General features: G+C 39.9%; 1 protein-coding gene and 2 non-coding genes across 5 annotated transcripts; all 3 read right to left on the reverse strand.

The window, feature by feature from the left end:
* Positions 1 to 1377: 1377 nt before the first annotated feature.
* Positions 1378 to 16492, reverse strand: tnpo2a (transportin 2a). 3 transcript variants are annotated; one of them, XM_060892046.1, is made up of 26 exons: positions 16367 to 16492; positions 14890 to 14989; positions 13648 to 13723; positions 13292 to 13441; positions 12897 to 13003; positions 12176 to 12309; positions 11985 to 12066; positions 11773 to 11895; positions 11553 to 11671; positions 10925 to 10985; positions 10269 to 10440; positions 9657 to 9809; positions 9269 to 9494; positions 8495 to 8666; positions 8271 to 8357; positions 8053 to 8160; positions 7329 to 7487; positions 7156 to 7243; positions 6929 to 7027; positions 6013 to 6048; positions 5757 to 5852; positions 5569 to 5644; positions 5359 to 5458; positions 5010 to 5084; positions 4761 to 4904; positions 1378 to 4271 (listed from the first exon to the last, which is right to left on the reverse strand). In XM_060892046.1, exons 2-25 carry the CDS (start codon positions 14986 to 14988, stop codon positions 4797 to 4799), a joined length of 2706 nt encoding a protein of 901 aa, XP_060748029.1. In that variant the 5' UTR covers position 14989; positions 16367 to 16492; the 3' UTR covers positions 1378 to 4271; positions 4761 to 4796. The 3 variants fall into 3 exon arrangements, 2 of the variants coding, with proteins under 2 accessions (XP_060748029.1, XP_060748030.1); XM_060892047.1 differs by lacking the exon at positions 6013 to 6048; XR_009649881.1 differs by lacking the exons at positions 1378 to 4271; positions 4761 to 4904; positions 5010 to 5084; positions 5359 to 5458 and having other exon boundaries at positions 5628 to 5644; positions 6013 to 6088.
* LOC132861755 (small nucleolar RNA SNORD41) lies at positions 10023 to 10091 on the reverse strand. The gene has a single exon (XR_009649963.1). It is a non-coding gene; the product is annotated as a small nucleolar RNA SNORD41 (small nucleolar RNA).
* On the reverse strand, positions 10809 to 10879 carry LOC132861756 (small nucleolar RNA SNORD41). The gene has a single exon (XR_009649964.1). It is a non-coding gene; the product is annotated as a small nucleolar RNA SNORD41 (small nucleolar RNA).
* Positions 16493 to 16648: the final 156 nt, after the last annotated feature.

Here is a 16648-nt window from a genome sequence, read left to right on the forward strand (position 1 = left end):
TCACACTGGATTGGACACACTGTTTGTAGAGAATGCACACATACATGAACTGATCTGATTCAACACTGGCATCATTACATCATGCATAAAATTTTGGTGTCCACTTTTGTCATTTTAAATAATACCATAACTTTTGGATTACTATGTAGTCATATAATATATAATATAAAACTCTTGTTGTAAATTCTCATTGAAGGCTAAAACCCCTAAAGATGAAATCCTAGAACTGCCCCTGCTCTTATGCCTACCGAAAATCACTGAAATTTTACTTTTTACTTTTACTTCAAATACTTAAGTACATTAAATATCGTAAAATTGCTTTTGATACTTAAGTACAGTATATATCAGATACTTTAAGACTTTTACTTGAGTAATATTCTAAAAGGTAACTTTCACTTCTACCAAGTCTTTTTCTAGTACGATACTTGTACTTTTACTCAAGTATTGCTTTCTAATACTTTATACAACACTGCACATGCGATAGTCTTCACAGGAATTAGACAGCAACACATATGAAATTTTTTGAAGCCACGTGTGAAACAGCTCTGTTCATCAAAACAAAACTTTTGTTCTCCTTGATATTCTGTTCGGTTTTGCTGAGTGTGTCCATGATGGACTCTCTCTACTTAGCTTAGAGGAGTGCAACTGAAGTGTGGTTTTGTTTTATTTTTTTCTGCATTATTCTACACTAGACACTGTTGTGTGTGTGTGTGAAATTCCCTTTTGATCTGCAGTTAAATACTCAACCAGCACATTGGCACCAACAAACATGCAACAGTTCAAATCACAGAGAAGACCGGTTTACCCTATTCTGATGGTTGGTGTGAACAAAGACTGAAGTGCTTGACCTGTATCTGCATTATATTATGGACTGAATTACTGCCAAATGATTGGCTGATTTAGTTTACTGCAGTTGAGCAGGTGTTCCTAATAAAACACCAAGCAAGTACATTATAGAATTTTCTAAAGAAAAAACAACAAAATTGGACATGAATTCAACAAATAGCACACAAATCACTGCTGCCCCCAAATTGGGTCATAATTAAGTACTTTAATGATCATTTATTGATTATAAATGATCTCAAGACAAATAGGATATGAACGTTAAAAATTACAGATGTAATGTGGCAGAATTAAAAAAAAATATAAATAAATAATAAAAAAAAGGGGTTGTGTTAAATTTTGTAGGACTTTAATGCACTTTTTTTTTAGGTTTCAGAAAAAGTCCATATGCACTTTCATCAAATGGATTATGTTCTCATAGTGAAACATTTCAAACATCCTAAACCTAAATTTCCAAGTCAGACATCACAACAGTCTAATTTCAACATGCACATGTTAAACATTTGTTGTACCAACTGAAATGAGACAGTACACTTGTTACCCCATTGGTAGAAAAGAATTTATTTCCAGGTTTCACAGAATTAAAACAGAAAGGTGATGAGAGATAAACGAGTTTGCACCACGGTGTGGAAGAGGAAAAAAAACAAAAACAAAACCACTACAGTCAGCAGATTTTTTTTCCCTAAGTACACAGTACAGGCTCAAATGCATTCCCCTCCTTCCATATTAATTGCTTGTTGGAAACTGTTGATAAAAAAAATAATGCTCATTAGAACTGGTTGATAAACAACAAACAAAATTCTTTAAACAAAAGAAAATAATTAAAAAAACTTTTAAAGTCCAAATAAATCTTTGTGCTTATAAAACACAAAATATAATCAAAATAAAATAAACAAAAAAACAAAAAAAATAAATAAAATAAAAAAGCACATGTGGACAAAATCATATTGCAGAAGAAATTTGCTGTGCATTGTTTAAGAAAATGTATTTGTTGTAACGGAGATCACAGCAGATATTTTTGTCTGATTAGAATTGGTTTGGCTGGCCTGCACACATTAGGATGAACTTCAAATTACTTCAACATTAATTACTTAACAATAGATCGGTTTATAGATAGAAAACAACGTGCAGAAAATTCTTGATTACTTGGTGTTATCCCCCTCCTCTGAATTCCTATCAAACAAAATTTGACTCATCATTTCCTTACTTCCTGAGGAAGGAGCAGCTTGCAAAAGAGTAGACAGTGGATGCTCAGTAGATTGTCAATGCTATTATTGAAGAAGCAAATAAATTTGAAACGGTACTTCAAATCACACATTACTGGCTCAGTGGTGGTCAAATGATTTCATCACAGGAACTTAAATCCAGAAGAAAAGACGTTATACAAGCACCACACTGAGTCTTCATTTCATGCATGCTAAACTTACTTTACATCGAGTTTAATTAAGACAACACAAACCTGGAGGACCTCAAAGACACACGAGCGTCTGCAATGTAGCAGAGACATGGCTATTGCTTTTATGGCTATATAAACAGCCTCTGCTTTTTGTACGTTTTTGGTATTAATGCCAAATATGTAGGATTGTGCAGAGATGAGTCAAGTGTGCATCCTATAAGGCCTCAGGTCAAGTCAGCTTAATATGGCAAACACACTGAACAAACTGCAAGTGTTTATGGGCTTTGTCTGGGAAACAGTGCAATTCTTCAATGCATCTCATAACCTGTGTTTGTCTTATCAAGATGTACAAGAAAATTTTAATTCGGCATTAAGTGCCTAGCCATAGCTACACAAAAAACTTTCCTTCATTAAAAGTTTGAGACACTCGTTTGCTTTTACGTTAAACTACAAGTTGAATCACAGTGCACATAGTGAAATGAACAAATTAGTCTTTTAAGCTTGGAAGAAATTTGCCACTTAATTAGACTAGGCATTTATATCATCTACGCCATTGACATGCCTACACATGGCTTTATCAAATGTTCTAACCAGTCTAATGTGGTTACATAAAAGCTGTCAGTACAGTCGACTACCAGTTAAACGCTTTACGCGCTTGCTTGTGTGCCACCATTTAATCTTTATCGCACTGTGAATGTGTCATTACGTGGAGCCCGCCTTTAACCAGGTCGGACATTAATGCAGCCAGCTGGATTGCTGTGTGAAATTCCATATAAGAGAAAGTGCATTAAAACTCCTTAATGGGTTCGGACACCTTAACATTTAATTCATAACATATGCTTTTAAAAGCATTAGCAGCGCATTCTCTTAATTTACAGGAAGGTCAGGCTGCAGTATGGTTTCTTAGTGGAGTAAATCTAGATGTGAACGCGGCTCACAAACTACTGCTGAAGAAGGAAATGGAACATCGATCCGCACTGACCTAACAGAAGATTCACAATAAAGCTACACCTGCTAACACTGTACAGTGAGATTCTCTGAGTTAAAAAGAAATTAAAAAAAAAAAGAAAAAAAGAAAACAAAAAAAAAAAATAAAAATAACTTGACACCTGCACATTGCACTGATTTCTCCAAGGGTCCAGAGTCATGCAAACCTTTATCATTCCCTTATCTAAGCAAGCATAAGAAAGGAAAAAACAGTGAGCACTAGAGTTACAGTTCCTGAAGGTTGTTCTGGTTACAGCAGAATAAGAGTCAACACGAAACACTCTGCCGGGGAGAATAATGGACCTTAACTGCCAGCTGCAAAGTGGTTACAATGACAACAGCTTGAAAATATGCAAAACAGCCTGAAAGCGAGACAATATGCACTGTACTTACTGGTAATAATCACGTATTTTAAAAAGGTGCTAGTACTTATCTCCCTATTGGTATAAATATCTCGTGCCTTACCTCTAGCCAACAATCCCTGTGGTTAAAAGTCATTTTAGTATTGATGTGGTCAACCAATACATTTTAGGGTATTGTAGTTTTCTTATGAATGCATTACAGAAATACCACCCGGGCAACAGGTTGCCTTAAGCTTGTCTAACAAGTGTGCCGGTCTACTGAATGCGCTTGTGTGCTATAGGCGTCTAGTCGAGGTGCCAGGGCTTAGACTAGACTGTACTTTTGGTGGGTACATTGGTGCCACCCAGCCTCCCCCCTCCCGATAGTGCTCTCTTGCAGCAGAAGAGAGCAGTGGAGTTATCAGGTGGCAAGCCCTGCCTACGAGTTCCCTCCCTCCCTCTATCCCAGCCTAGATCCCTTTTTGCTTCCATTTTTATTTAAAATTCCTACTCAGAGCGCGGGACGCTAAACCGCAGCGTTTGATGCAGAGGTTGGCTTCCCCTAACCCCCTCCCACCCTTCCCACCCTCCCTCACACAGACACAGGGTGCAGGGATGATCGTCGTGCCAGCCTCCCCCCTCCAGCAGCAGGGCAATACACACACATGGATGAGTTCCCCCAGTGACCCTCCCGGAGAATCAACCTGGAGAAAGGAGAAAAGTGTTGGCATTGTAAAGGTTACAACTTCTGGCTCAGGATTTTCCAATAAAGCATGATGAGAGAAATATAAAGCTCCATCAGCAATTTATATTCAGGATCTCTTAAGCAGTAAGTCTATCATTTTAAATAAAACCTGTATAAAAAGTGTCAACTCCAAACATACACACTTAATCCATGATATTTACGATGATCACTGCATGAACTACTCAAATCCAAAAACAGATACACCGCTATTGTTTATTTCAAATCTATCTGAATGCCTGCTTTTGGTCCAAATGTCCAAAAGAAATTTCAAACTCAACCCGACCCACTGAATAGCGCAAACGGTGTCAGGTACAGATGTCTGAAAATGAGTCAATAGCTAGGCACCTAAACACCATCTCTTTCTAAAACTAGGGCTATGCATTATTGAACAATGCTATTTAGCTACATATAAAAATGGCTGAGGTGAAGATCAACAAAGAGCTGGTACCTAACAGGCGTGTCCTGTGTCAGTGAAGAGGGGCATCTAAACGCCATAGCAGGCCGATAGCCGCTCCTTCAGCTGTGGGGGGAACTGCTCACAGAACTGCTGCCAGTTCTCCTCGCCAACCTGGTCTTTAAAGCCATGCAAGATCTGCAACAGGTCACATTTTACATGCAGTGACTCCTTAGCTTTACTAAGCAGAGAAATATATAAAACTTTTTTTTTTTTTTTTTTTTTTTTTTTTTAAATGGTTACCTTGTAGAACATGTCTCGCAGGTCGTCTTTGGGGTTCACCCAAGATGCCACAGCATCACAGAAGAAAATGAAGTCCTGTATGAAGAAAAATAAATAAATAAAAAACCGGGTTAACATTCATTAGATAAAAAAATCATTTATTCATTTGTGATTAACAAATTGATTGTCATTCAAGTTACTGAATTTTTCCACATGGTCTATGGCACACAGACAGAGCAAGCGTTACAATAACAGGCTGTTCTGCTGAGGCATGTGGAGCATTTAGGATTCACAAACAGAGGAAATATCCAAGCAAGAGCCAAACATTTCTCTTTTCTTAAACTGAATTGAAAATGAGCAGTTTAATTACCTGTACCACACCTCCAGGATTTACCCCAATCATTAAACAGATGCCTCTGAAAGCTGAATCTTTCTCTTCATTGTCCCTGATGTTTCTGAGTGACTGGCACCTGAATTACAGAAAAATACTTAAGAATTCAAGTGGGGAAAAACTGCACTATAATAATCACGAGTGAGGGTTGATGTATTTTGTGGGTGGACATTTATTCAAAAGTCTCACCAAGGACGTATGAACTGAGGCAGCATGGGTGCCACCTCCTGAGGGCAAACGTATCCCAGTCGACCAATCGTAATGGCTGTTTCAAGACAGAAAGCAAAGTGTTATTCAAGTGTGAAATTCCACAGCTCTGATTTTCTTCAGTGTCTGTTTTGCAGTTAATCATCAAACTCCCACTGTAACAGTCATACCCGTGTTTTCCAGAAGAGTCTTGGGAGTATTGGGTCTATTTATAATCTCTACCAGGTTGTTAAGCACCAGCCCCACATATGGCTCCATCTCTGCACCTGAGACCACAAGAGAAAACAGCTCTGAGACACAACATACAGGGGAAATAAAAGAGCAACCAACCAGTACTGAATATCACTAAGCACTGGGGTAAACTATTTCAGATAAAGTAAAGCAGTCCGTTTTCACATAAAACGATCAGCTTCCTTCCTATCTCACCTGTACAATCACCTCCCTGCTTCCTGTCACCTGAGCCTGTAGAGACACCAAACACTGTCACTAGCCTGCCTGCAGCCTAGCATGCAAAAACGAATGCACACATACACAAAGATGCCCAGCAGTACGACTAAAACAAGAGTAAACAGGACTAAGAGTACACACAAACAAGCTGTCTTAGCATCTTTCTCAAACTAATGGTAATTTTATCGTTCATATGAAATACACTCACTGGCCACATTAATAGGAACACATGCACACCTATTTTAAGTCGTTCATACCAATCATGTGCCAGATTTGCAATGCATGGAAACATACAGACACAGGTCAGGAGCATCAAATAGAGTTGCATCAGAATGGAGGAAAGTGTAGGATTAGAATTGACTGGATAATTAATTGAACACAAGGCTACTGGTGTTCCTATTGAAGAGGCAGGTTAGTGTACATTTGTACTTTTTCAACTTACTCTCCACCTAATACATATGTAATGTGTGTGATTACCATAGACAACAACTAACTATTCTGTAGAAAAGAATCAAAAATCGTACTTTTTTGTGTGAGCCTTCAGGAGATTTAGTCAAAGGTGTGGAGAAAATAATTAGAAAAATACAGAAAGATTAATACAGAAACTCATTTTCACTAGCTGCGTTGCATTTGTGGATATAAACCTAAAGAAAGCACAAGCATCTAAAATTGCTTTAAATAGGAATTTCAATGTAGAAGGAATGCAGCTTTCTCCAATACCCATTTTATCAAGACTTAACAGGTTTAAATTTACAGTGGATATAACCAAGCTTTAGGTAGACGAGATCTGTATTCTTGTCCAAGGGAACTTAAAATTTTGTTTGATTGTAACCACACATATTACAGACATGCAGTGGATGGAGGGAGTTTTCTTTTCCCAGACATCGAAACTCACCCATCTGTATGGAGATCTCACCGATGGCCCAGGTGGCATTATTACACACAGAAATGAACTCTGGGTTCAGGTTTAGCCCCAAAATAGGCATGAACTCGGCTGCAGAACACACACAAATAGATCATACTCCATTATCAACACCCCTTACACACTGCACAGGAATCTGGCATGAACACTGCTACAATGCTTTATAACATTAGGAGAACAAATGCCAAAGCAGGACTCACAAATGCAGGGTTTGACATGAAGGAAGCAGGCCTTGGTCAGATCTCCCAAAAGAGCAAATGAGCTCTGCCTTACCTCTGGCATAGTGTCCTACACAGAAAACATTTTAGCCTTCCAAACATACATGTATATATATTTATTTAGTCATGCACAAGGTTTTGCCTCTCTGTTGTACCTGCATGCACTGGAAGAGGAGAGTCATAATGTTGCTGCGAGCCACCAGTCTCTCAACATGACCTCCAAGGCCCTCGGCCAAGCCACTCAGGAGATCCAGAGCCACAATCATGAAGTCCTTATCAGGAGCCTCATACTGCTCTGGGTGCTGGTTATACATCTATAAAGGACAAGAGAAAGATCAGGGAAAATACCCAGAAAAGACAGTTTTATTTATTCTCCTTACAGAAGCTAATTGCAGTAACCGAATGCCAAAAAAAAAAAGAATAACTGATTCATCATTAAACATTTGCTACAGACATTTGTTTTAGTTCTTTGATGACTGGTAGGAGTTTACGCATAAAATAATGTCCTACACCCGAATTAGTGCATCCCAAATAGTAGCATGTTGAAACAATTATCCCAAAAGGTACTTGGATGGTATAATAGTTAATGTTTAAATCAATAATCAGAATGGGGAAATGTGTAATCTCTATGACTTGTTCCTGGTTGTTGGTGCCAGATGGGCTGAAGAGTACCGAACTCCTGGGAGCAGTCTTCAGTGTTTACACAGAATAAAATAAATAAATAAATAAATCCATTCTGTGTGCAGAGGGACTGCATGATTTAATGCACTGTGCTGCTCCTGCATGATAGTAATATAACTGCACCATACAGAGTGATTGTAAACAAACACTAATCAGGCAGCATGCATGTGTGAGTTTTTGCCATGTATATGCATTCACCATTGCCTGAGCGAGGGTTTTCTGCACCAGAGTGACACAGCGCTGATACACTGGTTCACAGTAGGGCAGGAAGCCACTCTGCAGAGCTGTGGCCACTGATGATAGACACTAGAGAATAAGAGAGATAAATCAACAAAAATACACCCACTAGGCAATACAGGAAACTGTATTTAACACAGCATTTAATTAATCCTATAATGACTTCATTACTTCCTCACCTCCAGCAAAGGGAACAGATCCTTGTCCTCGTCTTTCAGCTCATTCCATTTCTGGATGAGAGGAGGCATCAGCTTCTGGATATATTCCTGTGAGAATGAGTAAATATAGCAAGACTAAGCAAAAGGGGATTTCAACTTATTATTAATTTAGATATATACATACAAAGCATTTTTTTTTTTTTTTTTTTTTTAAATCAGTCCTTATTTCAGTACGGAAAACTCACAGGCTGATTGAGATGATGGCCCACAGAGTCAGCCAGTGTCCCAATGGCATCATAGAGAATGAGCAGGTTCTTGTGCTGGTATTTTCCAAAAGCAAAGACCAGTGTGTCCAGAATAAAGCCAAGATAGGGAACAAGCTCTGTGCATGCCTCCTCCTCCAGAGTCGCAAACGCACTGCAAGAAAAGAAACCACGGGTGTGAAGTTGGGCTTCTGTAATCTAGCTTTGTCGCAGGCTCCTGATTGACCTTTCTGGTAGAGGGTCATTGTTGAGTTATAGGTTTACATATAAACAGAACATTTGACATTCATCCAGGTAAACCACTGGGAAGCACACAAAGAAAATCAGAAAGAATTTCAAAAGCACATACAATATAGAAATAGTGCTTAAGAAATTTAATTCTACAAGTAACTAAGCCAAAACTGGTTGCTCTGTGAATGCATACTTGCAACAAAGCTGTACGTTTGACTCACTACTTGAAGTTAGGTCAGTCGATGGTCAAATGATTTTCAGACAGCACTAGTTGTTTGAGATTGGTCAGGTAATACTAAAGTGATATTTTTCAATAACTAAGAATCAAAACTTACGTATGTGTATATAAGCATAGAAAAAGAAATGGTTTCTATGACTGTTATAGATTAAACATTTAGTCATGACCACATGTCACTGTACATGATATAACCTTTCCTATCAATCCTAGAAGCCCTTCATCAGATGCTCAATCATAAATAAAACCTTTGCTGACAATGTTATTGTTGCCATTTTACACACACATACCTGCAGGCAGCCTCCTGCACCCTCTTATTGCCATCAAGAATGCGTTTGAGTAGCTCAGTCATGAGTGGTTTGAGGTAGGAGTCAGGCGGCTGGCTCACCACCCAGTGAGCGTAGCGACTCAGCGTCCAGCAGGCGATGGAGCGCACCAGAGCTTTCTTATCACAGAGACACTGAATTAAGTGAGGAATCAACTCTGGCAGGTAGGGAACCATTCCCTGCACACACCCTATACGAAGAAGAGAAGGAACACAGGAACAAGAGAGTGAGCAGTTTTACTTCTTCAGTCACAAACATACAAATGTGCTAACGTTTGAGGATCAGCTAGAAAGGTCACATAGTGAAAGAAAGAAAAAGAGAGAAAGAGAGAAAGAAAGAAAGATTCAAATACCCTCAGCAATGGCACCCAGAACCAGGATGCCAGACTCCTTGATCACCCAATCGGGATGAAACAGCAAGTCCTTCAGCAGAGGGAGCAGGTGGGGTAGCAACTCATCCCGGAACACATTCGCCAACACGTCCAGTGCTGCAGCTGAGCATTTACCTAAAAATGGAAGGAAGATGCTCTTTAAAGAAGTCCAAACAGATTTAAAATGCATGTTAACATTATGCATTTCTTCAAAAGAAAGCTTTCTATAAGAAACATTATCAAGCTGGTATATGATTGGGAGATATTCCAGATTCAGTCATCGTTATGCCTTACAATTTATTTTAGCTTTAGGCATTTATTATGGATTGATTGGCATCTCTGGCAGCAGTGGATCAGACAGTATGAATACTTGAACATCACAGACAGTCAAGGTTTAAAAAGTGTCATCACCTCCAATGAAACCAGCAAGGCCCTCGCCATCTCGTACATATTTAATCATAATGCTGCTTTTTGTTACTACACACTTACTACCAGTATGTAACCATCTATAACTTGATTAGATACACTCTAATCTTCCACAAAAAAAAGGTGGGCAGAGGGAATAACAAAACATAACCAGACATAAGCACTTACGTAGATTCCAGTCAGAGAGCGTGTCATCGTCGTCATCATCGTCTTCATCAATGTCCTCCCCCTCCTCTCCCTCACCTCCCTCGTGCTGTAGGGTGACTGTTCGAGATTTGTGGAAACGTGGTTTAATGTCTTGTTCGCTGTCCGGAATAGCCTCATCCTCCTCCACGTCACCCTACAGTCAAATAAACAGTAGATGAATCTCCTCAAATAAACACAATGGCTGTGCAGTTTTTAATCTTAGTACGCTCTGATTAGTCTGAGACAAAACATCGCCATGGGAATATAATGGGCCTATGGGTTGAAATGATTTATTCCAATGTGTAACAGAAAACCAAGTTCTAATTTGAACAGCATGACCATTTTTTCACACAACTGCTTGTGATGCATGACAAATGAGTTAAGAGAAATCACACCTTCCACCCACACAGCAAGCTCACATGAGCAGTAATACTCTACAGTCTGCTTAACATTACAGAAACGCTTCCATTCCCACAAGTACAGTATGTACATCAAACACAGTGAACGGCAGACATAAGACCTTTGGGTCAGACAGTATGAATACATGAAACATCATAGACGAGTCTCAAGATTGTAGATGTCGTCATTCCCAACACCACGCACCAGACAAAAGCGGATAAAAGCAAACGTGTGCTCACCTTCAGCAGGATTATGTCGATTTCAGAGTACTTCATTCCATTTACCAGTATAGGAATCAGTCTAAAGAGAAGCAGATTTAAGACATATGGATGTATTGTGCTAACAGCTGCTGAAATTAAATTTCATTCGTTCTTCATTTCATAACATACATTTGTGGAAAAGTTCGGGTGACTCAATCACACAATCTGGTGCCAATAAAAAAAAAAAAAAAAAAAAGCAGAGATTCCTTTCTGACCGTGGTTCGTCTACAGGTTTTCTACATTATCTCGAGGAGTTTTACTTGACACTGTTGCCTGTGACTATCATAATGGATCAAAGTCAATAAATGCATTTTTATAAATATGCTTTGTAAATACTTTTTCCCACCAAAATGTGGGCCAAGCTGGGTCATTTCTACTGGGTCAATTTTAGTCAGGTTTAGTGACCGAGAGGTCAAGAAGTGCACATTACAGCCAAACTATACATGCAGTGTCAGCAGCATTTAGCCACAAAGAGGCTACATGACCCCAAGAGGGGAAAAAAAGGCATAACCTGAAAGAAATTAGTCTTACAAGCTCCTTGAAAGCCAGGCTGGCTAATTTCTAAAAACATATTTAGAGCTTATAATGTATTTAACTGATGACTCACTGAACCAGATGTCCAGACAGAACTTCTTTGCAGATGGGTTGTTCAGCTAGCGTGAGCCAAAACTCACAAGCCTCCAGAGCCACGTTCTCATCCGGGTCCTGTGTGCGCTGTAGCATGTACTGAAAATGCAAAAAATATATACATCAATAAATATTAATACTTACAATTAAATAAACAAACAAAATATATTTTAAAGCTGCTTTGAGAAGAGATGGCGTACCTGAACAATACTGTGCATGTGTGGGATAAGGCGGTCAATTCGGACCTCAAGCAGCATGACCAGTGCTCGACAAACATTCTTTCTGACCTCAGAGTCTTCATCTGCAGCCAGCGCAAATAGACTCTATCAAACCACAGAAAGACAAGTCAGATGTTAAAAATGGCAGCGGGACAAACGACCATTTATAGCAAACATACTAAATCATGAGTTACCTCGATAAAGGGGTCGATATTGTCCATCAGAGCTTGAGCTCGACCAATGATAAACTGGTTCACACAAGCAATAGCATGAGATCTGAAGATACAGAAAACGATCCGTTACAAAAGCTTTATCTGTGTAATAGGCACTCCGCAGCTCAAGCAAGATGCATGGTAAAAAAGTTGTGGTTCATCTCCTGACATACCTAATCTTAGGGCTACAGTGCTTGAAGAACTGCAGGAATTTAGGGATCATGATGTTTAGAGGCCGGTTCAATGCATCACTGTCCAGCAGCTCAGAGGAGTCTTCACATATCTTCTGCAGGGCACCAAATGATCCCTGAGCATAAAGGAAAGAGAACACAGAGGTAACCCCATGTTAAAGCATGTTTTATAATAAAATGTTTCAGAAATTAAATACTGATCACCAGTGACACCAACTATAGTTAACATTTGTTGTTATACGGTTTACTCTTTGTTTAATACTTGGTAAAGAAAAACATTGTAAACACTTTAGTGCAATCCATTTCTTAATACCAGAAACAAGCTATTGTGACTTTATTTCAAAGGAATACTCATCCAGACTTGCTTTATTTAACCGATGGGATTTAGCTCCCACCCTTCTCCATTTTCATGGATTGTAATGTGCCACCAATTGATTGTTCCTGCCCACCTGCTTGCTCTGGTTAGCTGCCGGCAGCCTGAGACGGAGGTATTAAATATATGAAGTGTCTCCTTCTCAGGTATTACAAAAGCCACAATTAAAATGACACCTAACACAAGCTAAATCTCAGTCAGGGGCACATGGCCACCACAGCTTCTCAAATCTCCCCTCACTATCTTCTGAATACTACACGGGAAAAAAAAAATACCACAACACTTGAATGTGAAATCTAACGTATTGTAAATGAGAAGACAAGCAAAAACCTCGCATGTGTTGTAATCTTCTGAGTTGAGCAGGCTGCAGAGCTGAGGCAGCAGCTCGGGCCACGTCTGCAGCTCCCCTTTAGAGGCGATGGTTGTGATCAGGATACCTGCGTGGGTGACACCATTAGATTCCTTTATCAGCATCGCACCATTTTATGAGCATGGGTTATTCAGCAAATATCAGACACCTTTTGGCCACATAAAATATTAAGTAGCAGATTGTGTATCCCTTTAGCAGTTGGGAAGCAATTCAATACCAAATCTATATCAAGACCCTATTTGGTATATACTGGTTCAGACATGGAGAGGTTACTTTAGTAGGACTGAGAATTAGAGACTCCAGTATATAGAACAACATACAGAACTGCATTTTTTTTTTCCCACAGAAGACATACCGATTGTAGCGCGAATGAGGGGAGAAGGGTCCCCAATGTTGCTCAGACATTCCTGCTTGATGAAGTCTGCCACTGCTGGTGGAAAGTTCTGGTAGTGGGCCTTTACGTTGTTCTTCAGAATCAGACCGCTGAGTGACCGTGTCGGCTCATCTGTGAGGGGTAAGAAACACAGGTTAACCATAAAGTGGCTCCAACTAGGAAGAGGGAAGATGCAAGACGAACAAAAGGGTAACCAGGTTAATGTTTAATAGGAGAGGAATTAAAAAGAAGGGGTAAAAAAAAGTGGTGAAGCAAGAAACAAGCTGAAAACAGAAGGTGGAGAGTTGAACCGCAAATAATATTAGATCAAAACTTACCCTCAGATTTTAGTCGAGTCAAGACGAAGATGAGATAGTTGTTGAAATCTGGAAACTGGTTCAGCTGCTCTAGTTTCTGAGGACATGGTTAAAGAAATTCACCAAGCACAGTAAAATCTGCCCTTCCACCAATGCACCAGCTGTACCAGCACAACCGATCCCAAAAGGCCATTATTAAAAAAAGTGTTACATTTTAAAACAGCCATGACACTAAAATGCCGAATTAGGGTGTAAACTCGGACCCTGTCTGCAGCCAGGATGAAAGAAACGCATAAGATATGAGGAGGATGTTAAAATTTAGAGACACAAGTGTCACACCAAGACAAAATAAGCACAAAATTCACATCTGGTTTTACTGTGCAATTAAATATCAGGACTAAATCAGTTTAAATGTGTAAAAGTTGTAGTCAAGATGCAATTCCCTTAAACCTTTTTATTTAAAAAAATTATGAATCACCCAACTCTCACCAAACCACATCTGAAAAGCTTGCAAAATCAAGACTTTGGCATGAAAGGTTGTTGGCTATATTATCTTATATTAGCACAGTGAATGATTTTCAACGGATGTCTGCAATCCTTGAGACAGGTGCAAACTAGAAAAAAACAACAATCCTGCTCCAATACTGTCTTGTATTGCAAAAGCATCTTGTTCCTGCTAACGCTCGCTGGAAAGATCCAGTTTATGTTAAGAGGAGGTCTTCTGCCCATTACCACACCATACACGCTCCCTGAGAGGATGATTAAGACATTTTCACCTGGGGCTTATATACACACAATGAAGAACATCCCACCTATGATCTCTATAATAAGTAAAAGCATGAGTGTCCTCTATTCATCCATTAACATGGATAGTCTAAGTCTATGTACAGTAGAGACTTAATTTTCTCCCAGTACATTTAACTATGTTGTGCCAGCAGGTAACAGGCTTGAAAAAGAGTAGCTTGTGATACAGTTACAGTATCAAGGTGCATTTAAACATATACTCCTATAAACCTTTTTATTTTGTAAAACTCACCTGGTAGTAGGATTTGCTCCTTACCTCTAGTTATTGAACCTAAATGCCTGTCAGACAACCACAATTTAAAGTTAACATCCCAGACATGACACCTGCTCGTCCTGGACTGCTTATTTATTCAATCTCTGGACGTCATTTGCATAGTTTGTGGAAAAAAAAAAAATGCACCCAAGCATTCAATAAGGTCAAGCTTCAGACAAGAAAAGACAATCCAATGAGTAGGATACTTGCTGCACAGCTCTCTGTGTGGCCGTGTTTGGGGACTGAGAGTCTTTCAGGAGCTGAAGGACCTGCTGGAGTCCTTGTTCATCTGGCTGCCACTCCATCCTACACACACACACACAATTTACCACAGTTTCTCAACCGTCGAGCATTCTGTAAACCAAAGGAGTTCAGTGTATTCCCTGCTCACAACACACCCAGTTCATTTACATGATATGTTCACCCGAGTGACAGAAGAGGTGAGGATTTGTCTGGCTCAGTCACCCAGGAGAAGCAGCTTGTGCTGCGATTCGAACCAGTAACCTTCGGATCAGTGGTTTACATCTTTAACCACTTAGCCACTGCTTGATAATTCAACTAATCAGCTAACAACCAGTCGGTCCTGAGTTGATAAAGTGATGTTTAGAGTAGAGAAAAATAAAATGTACAAGACCTGTGACTTAAAGTCGCAGATGCAATCCACACAGGCGTCGGCAATAAAAATAACATTAATTACACCGCGAACCTAAACAAATTAACAGTGATCTCACTGTGTATGCTAACAAGTTGCTAACATGACCGAAGTTAATCAGGATAAAGGCCTAGAGACGGCCGGTAATGGAGGCTGAATAAACACACAGCTCTTAGCGGCTGATGTGGTCAGTGTACAGCCGGATGCTCTTTATTTATTCACCGCTGGAGGATTTGGGGATAAACTCAACGCCCCAGGATGACTTTAATCCCTGAATAACAGCGTGCCGTATATGTAGCTAATGCCGGTTGTTAGCATTAGCATCGTTTCATGTCCGAACTCAACACCAAAGCTAGTGTTAGCGGACCAATTAACGGCCGATTATTGATCATTGACATAAATAATGCTTTTTCAAGTAATCTTTAATACTAAACTCCTAAAGAGCAGCTAGTTAGAAACTAAGAAGAACCAGCAGGTCCTCTGAGGTCAGACAGAGTTTCTTGAGGACCGGCCGATTAAACGGTGTTGCACATTTCTGTTGATTGATTACTTCACGTTAATTACACACTCAGCTCGTTATTACACGATATTAACCGCTGTGTATAAGTGCAGCCGTTACCCTGGTAGCGTAGCACCTCAGGTTAGCTTGTTAGCTCGCACAGCGGCCTCGCAGTGCACCATGTGGAAGGAGCTCGGCTGCGCTAGGAACACTAGGCCAACTTACTAAAGGCAGAATGTTGCACAAGTGCCTTTAAAACGTGTCGCTAGGTTCACTCGGACAACCGAAAGCGTCGAATAGATATTTAATTTTCACAAACAAACACTGTGGGGTTACAGAATCAAGTCCAGACGAGACGCGGTAAATCCTACGGCGCTGTTAGCTTCAGTGCTAACCGTCTTCGGTTACAAAGCGCTGGACGGATTTCGGCTTTACACGACGACGCTTCGGCCCGCTGATTTGTTACGTCTTTATCGACTGTTGAATTAAACGCGTCTATTGTTTTCACGTAGGGTTATTTACATTTACTTACAGACACCGTGTGCGGAGGCCTGTTGAGCTGAAACAGACGCATGCAACAGTGTGAGAGCGAATGAAGCCGCGCTCACAAAGCCCCTAAGCCGGAAGCGCTTCTAACCTTCTAATGGTTGCGTTGTTTAATTTTCCAACCCGTATTCAGACAAATCCCGCCTTATACGCTCTGATTGGCTAACACATCACATTGAGAAGCATTACGGGGAGCGCGTAAGCTAAATTTAAAACCAATCACAGTTCGTGAATTGGATTCGATCGCAAACGGGTAGGCTATAAAACG

This window comes from Tachysurus vachellii, chromosome 18 (genome assembly GCF_030014155.1).
Source record: "Tachysurus vachellii isolate PV-2020 chromosome 18, HZAU_Pvac_v1, whole genome shotgun sequence".
Lineage (NCBI taxonomy): Eukaryota > Metazoa > Chordata > Actinopteri > Siluriformes > Bagridae > Tachysurus > Tachysurus vachellii.

Bases quoted from the DNA above. Each gene is read 5' to 3' on its own strand.
- tnpo2a (XM_060892046.1), bottom strand. From the start codon at position 14,988: ATGGAGTGGCAGCCAGATGAACAAGGACTCCAGCAGGTCCTTCAGCTC. The intron at 5,459-5,568 runs GTGAGACTTTTG...TCTGTAATTCAG, and splicing joins CCTCAGTTCATACGTCCTTG to GTGCCAGTCACTCAGAAACA. The intron at 4,905-5,009 runs GTAACCATTTAA...GACCTGTTGCAG, and splicing joins TGCGAGACATGTTCTACAAG to ATCTTGCATGGCTTTAAAGA.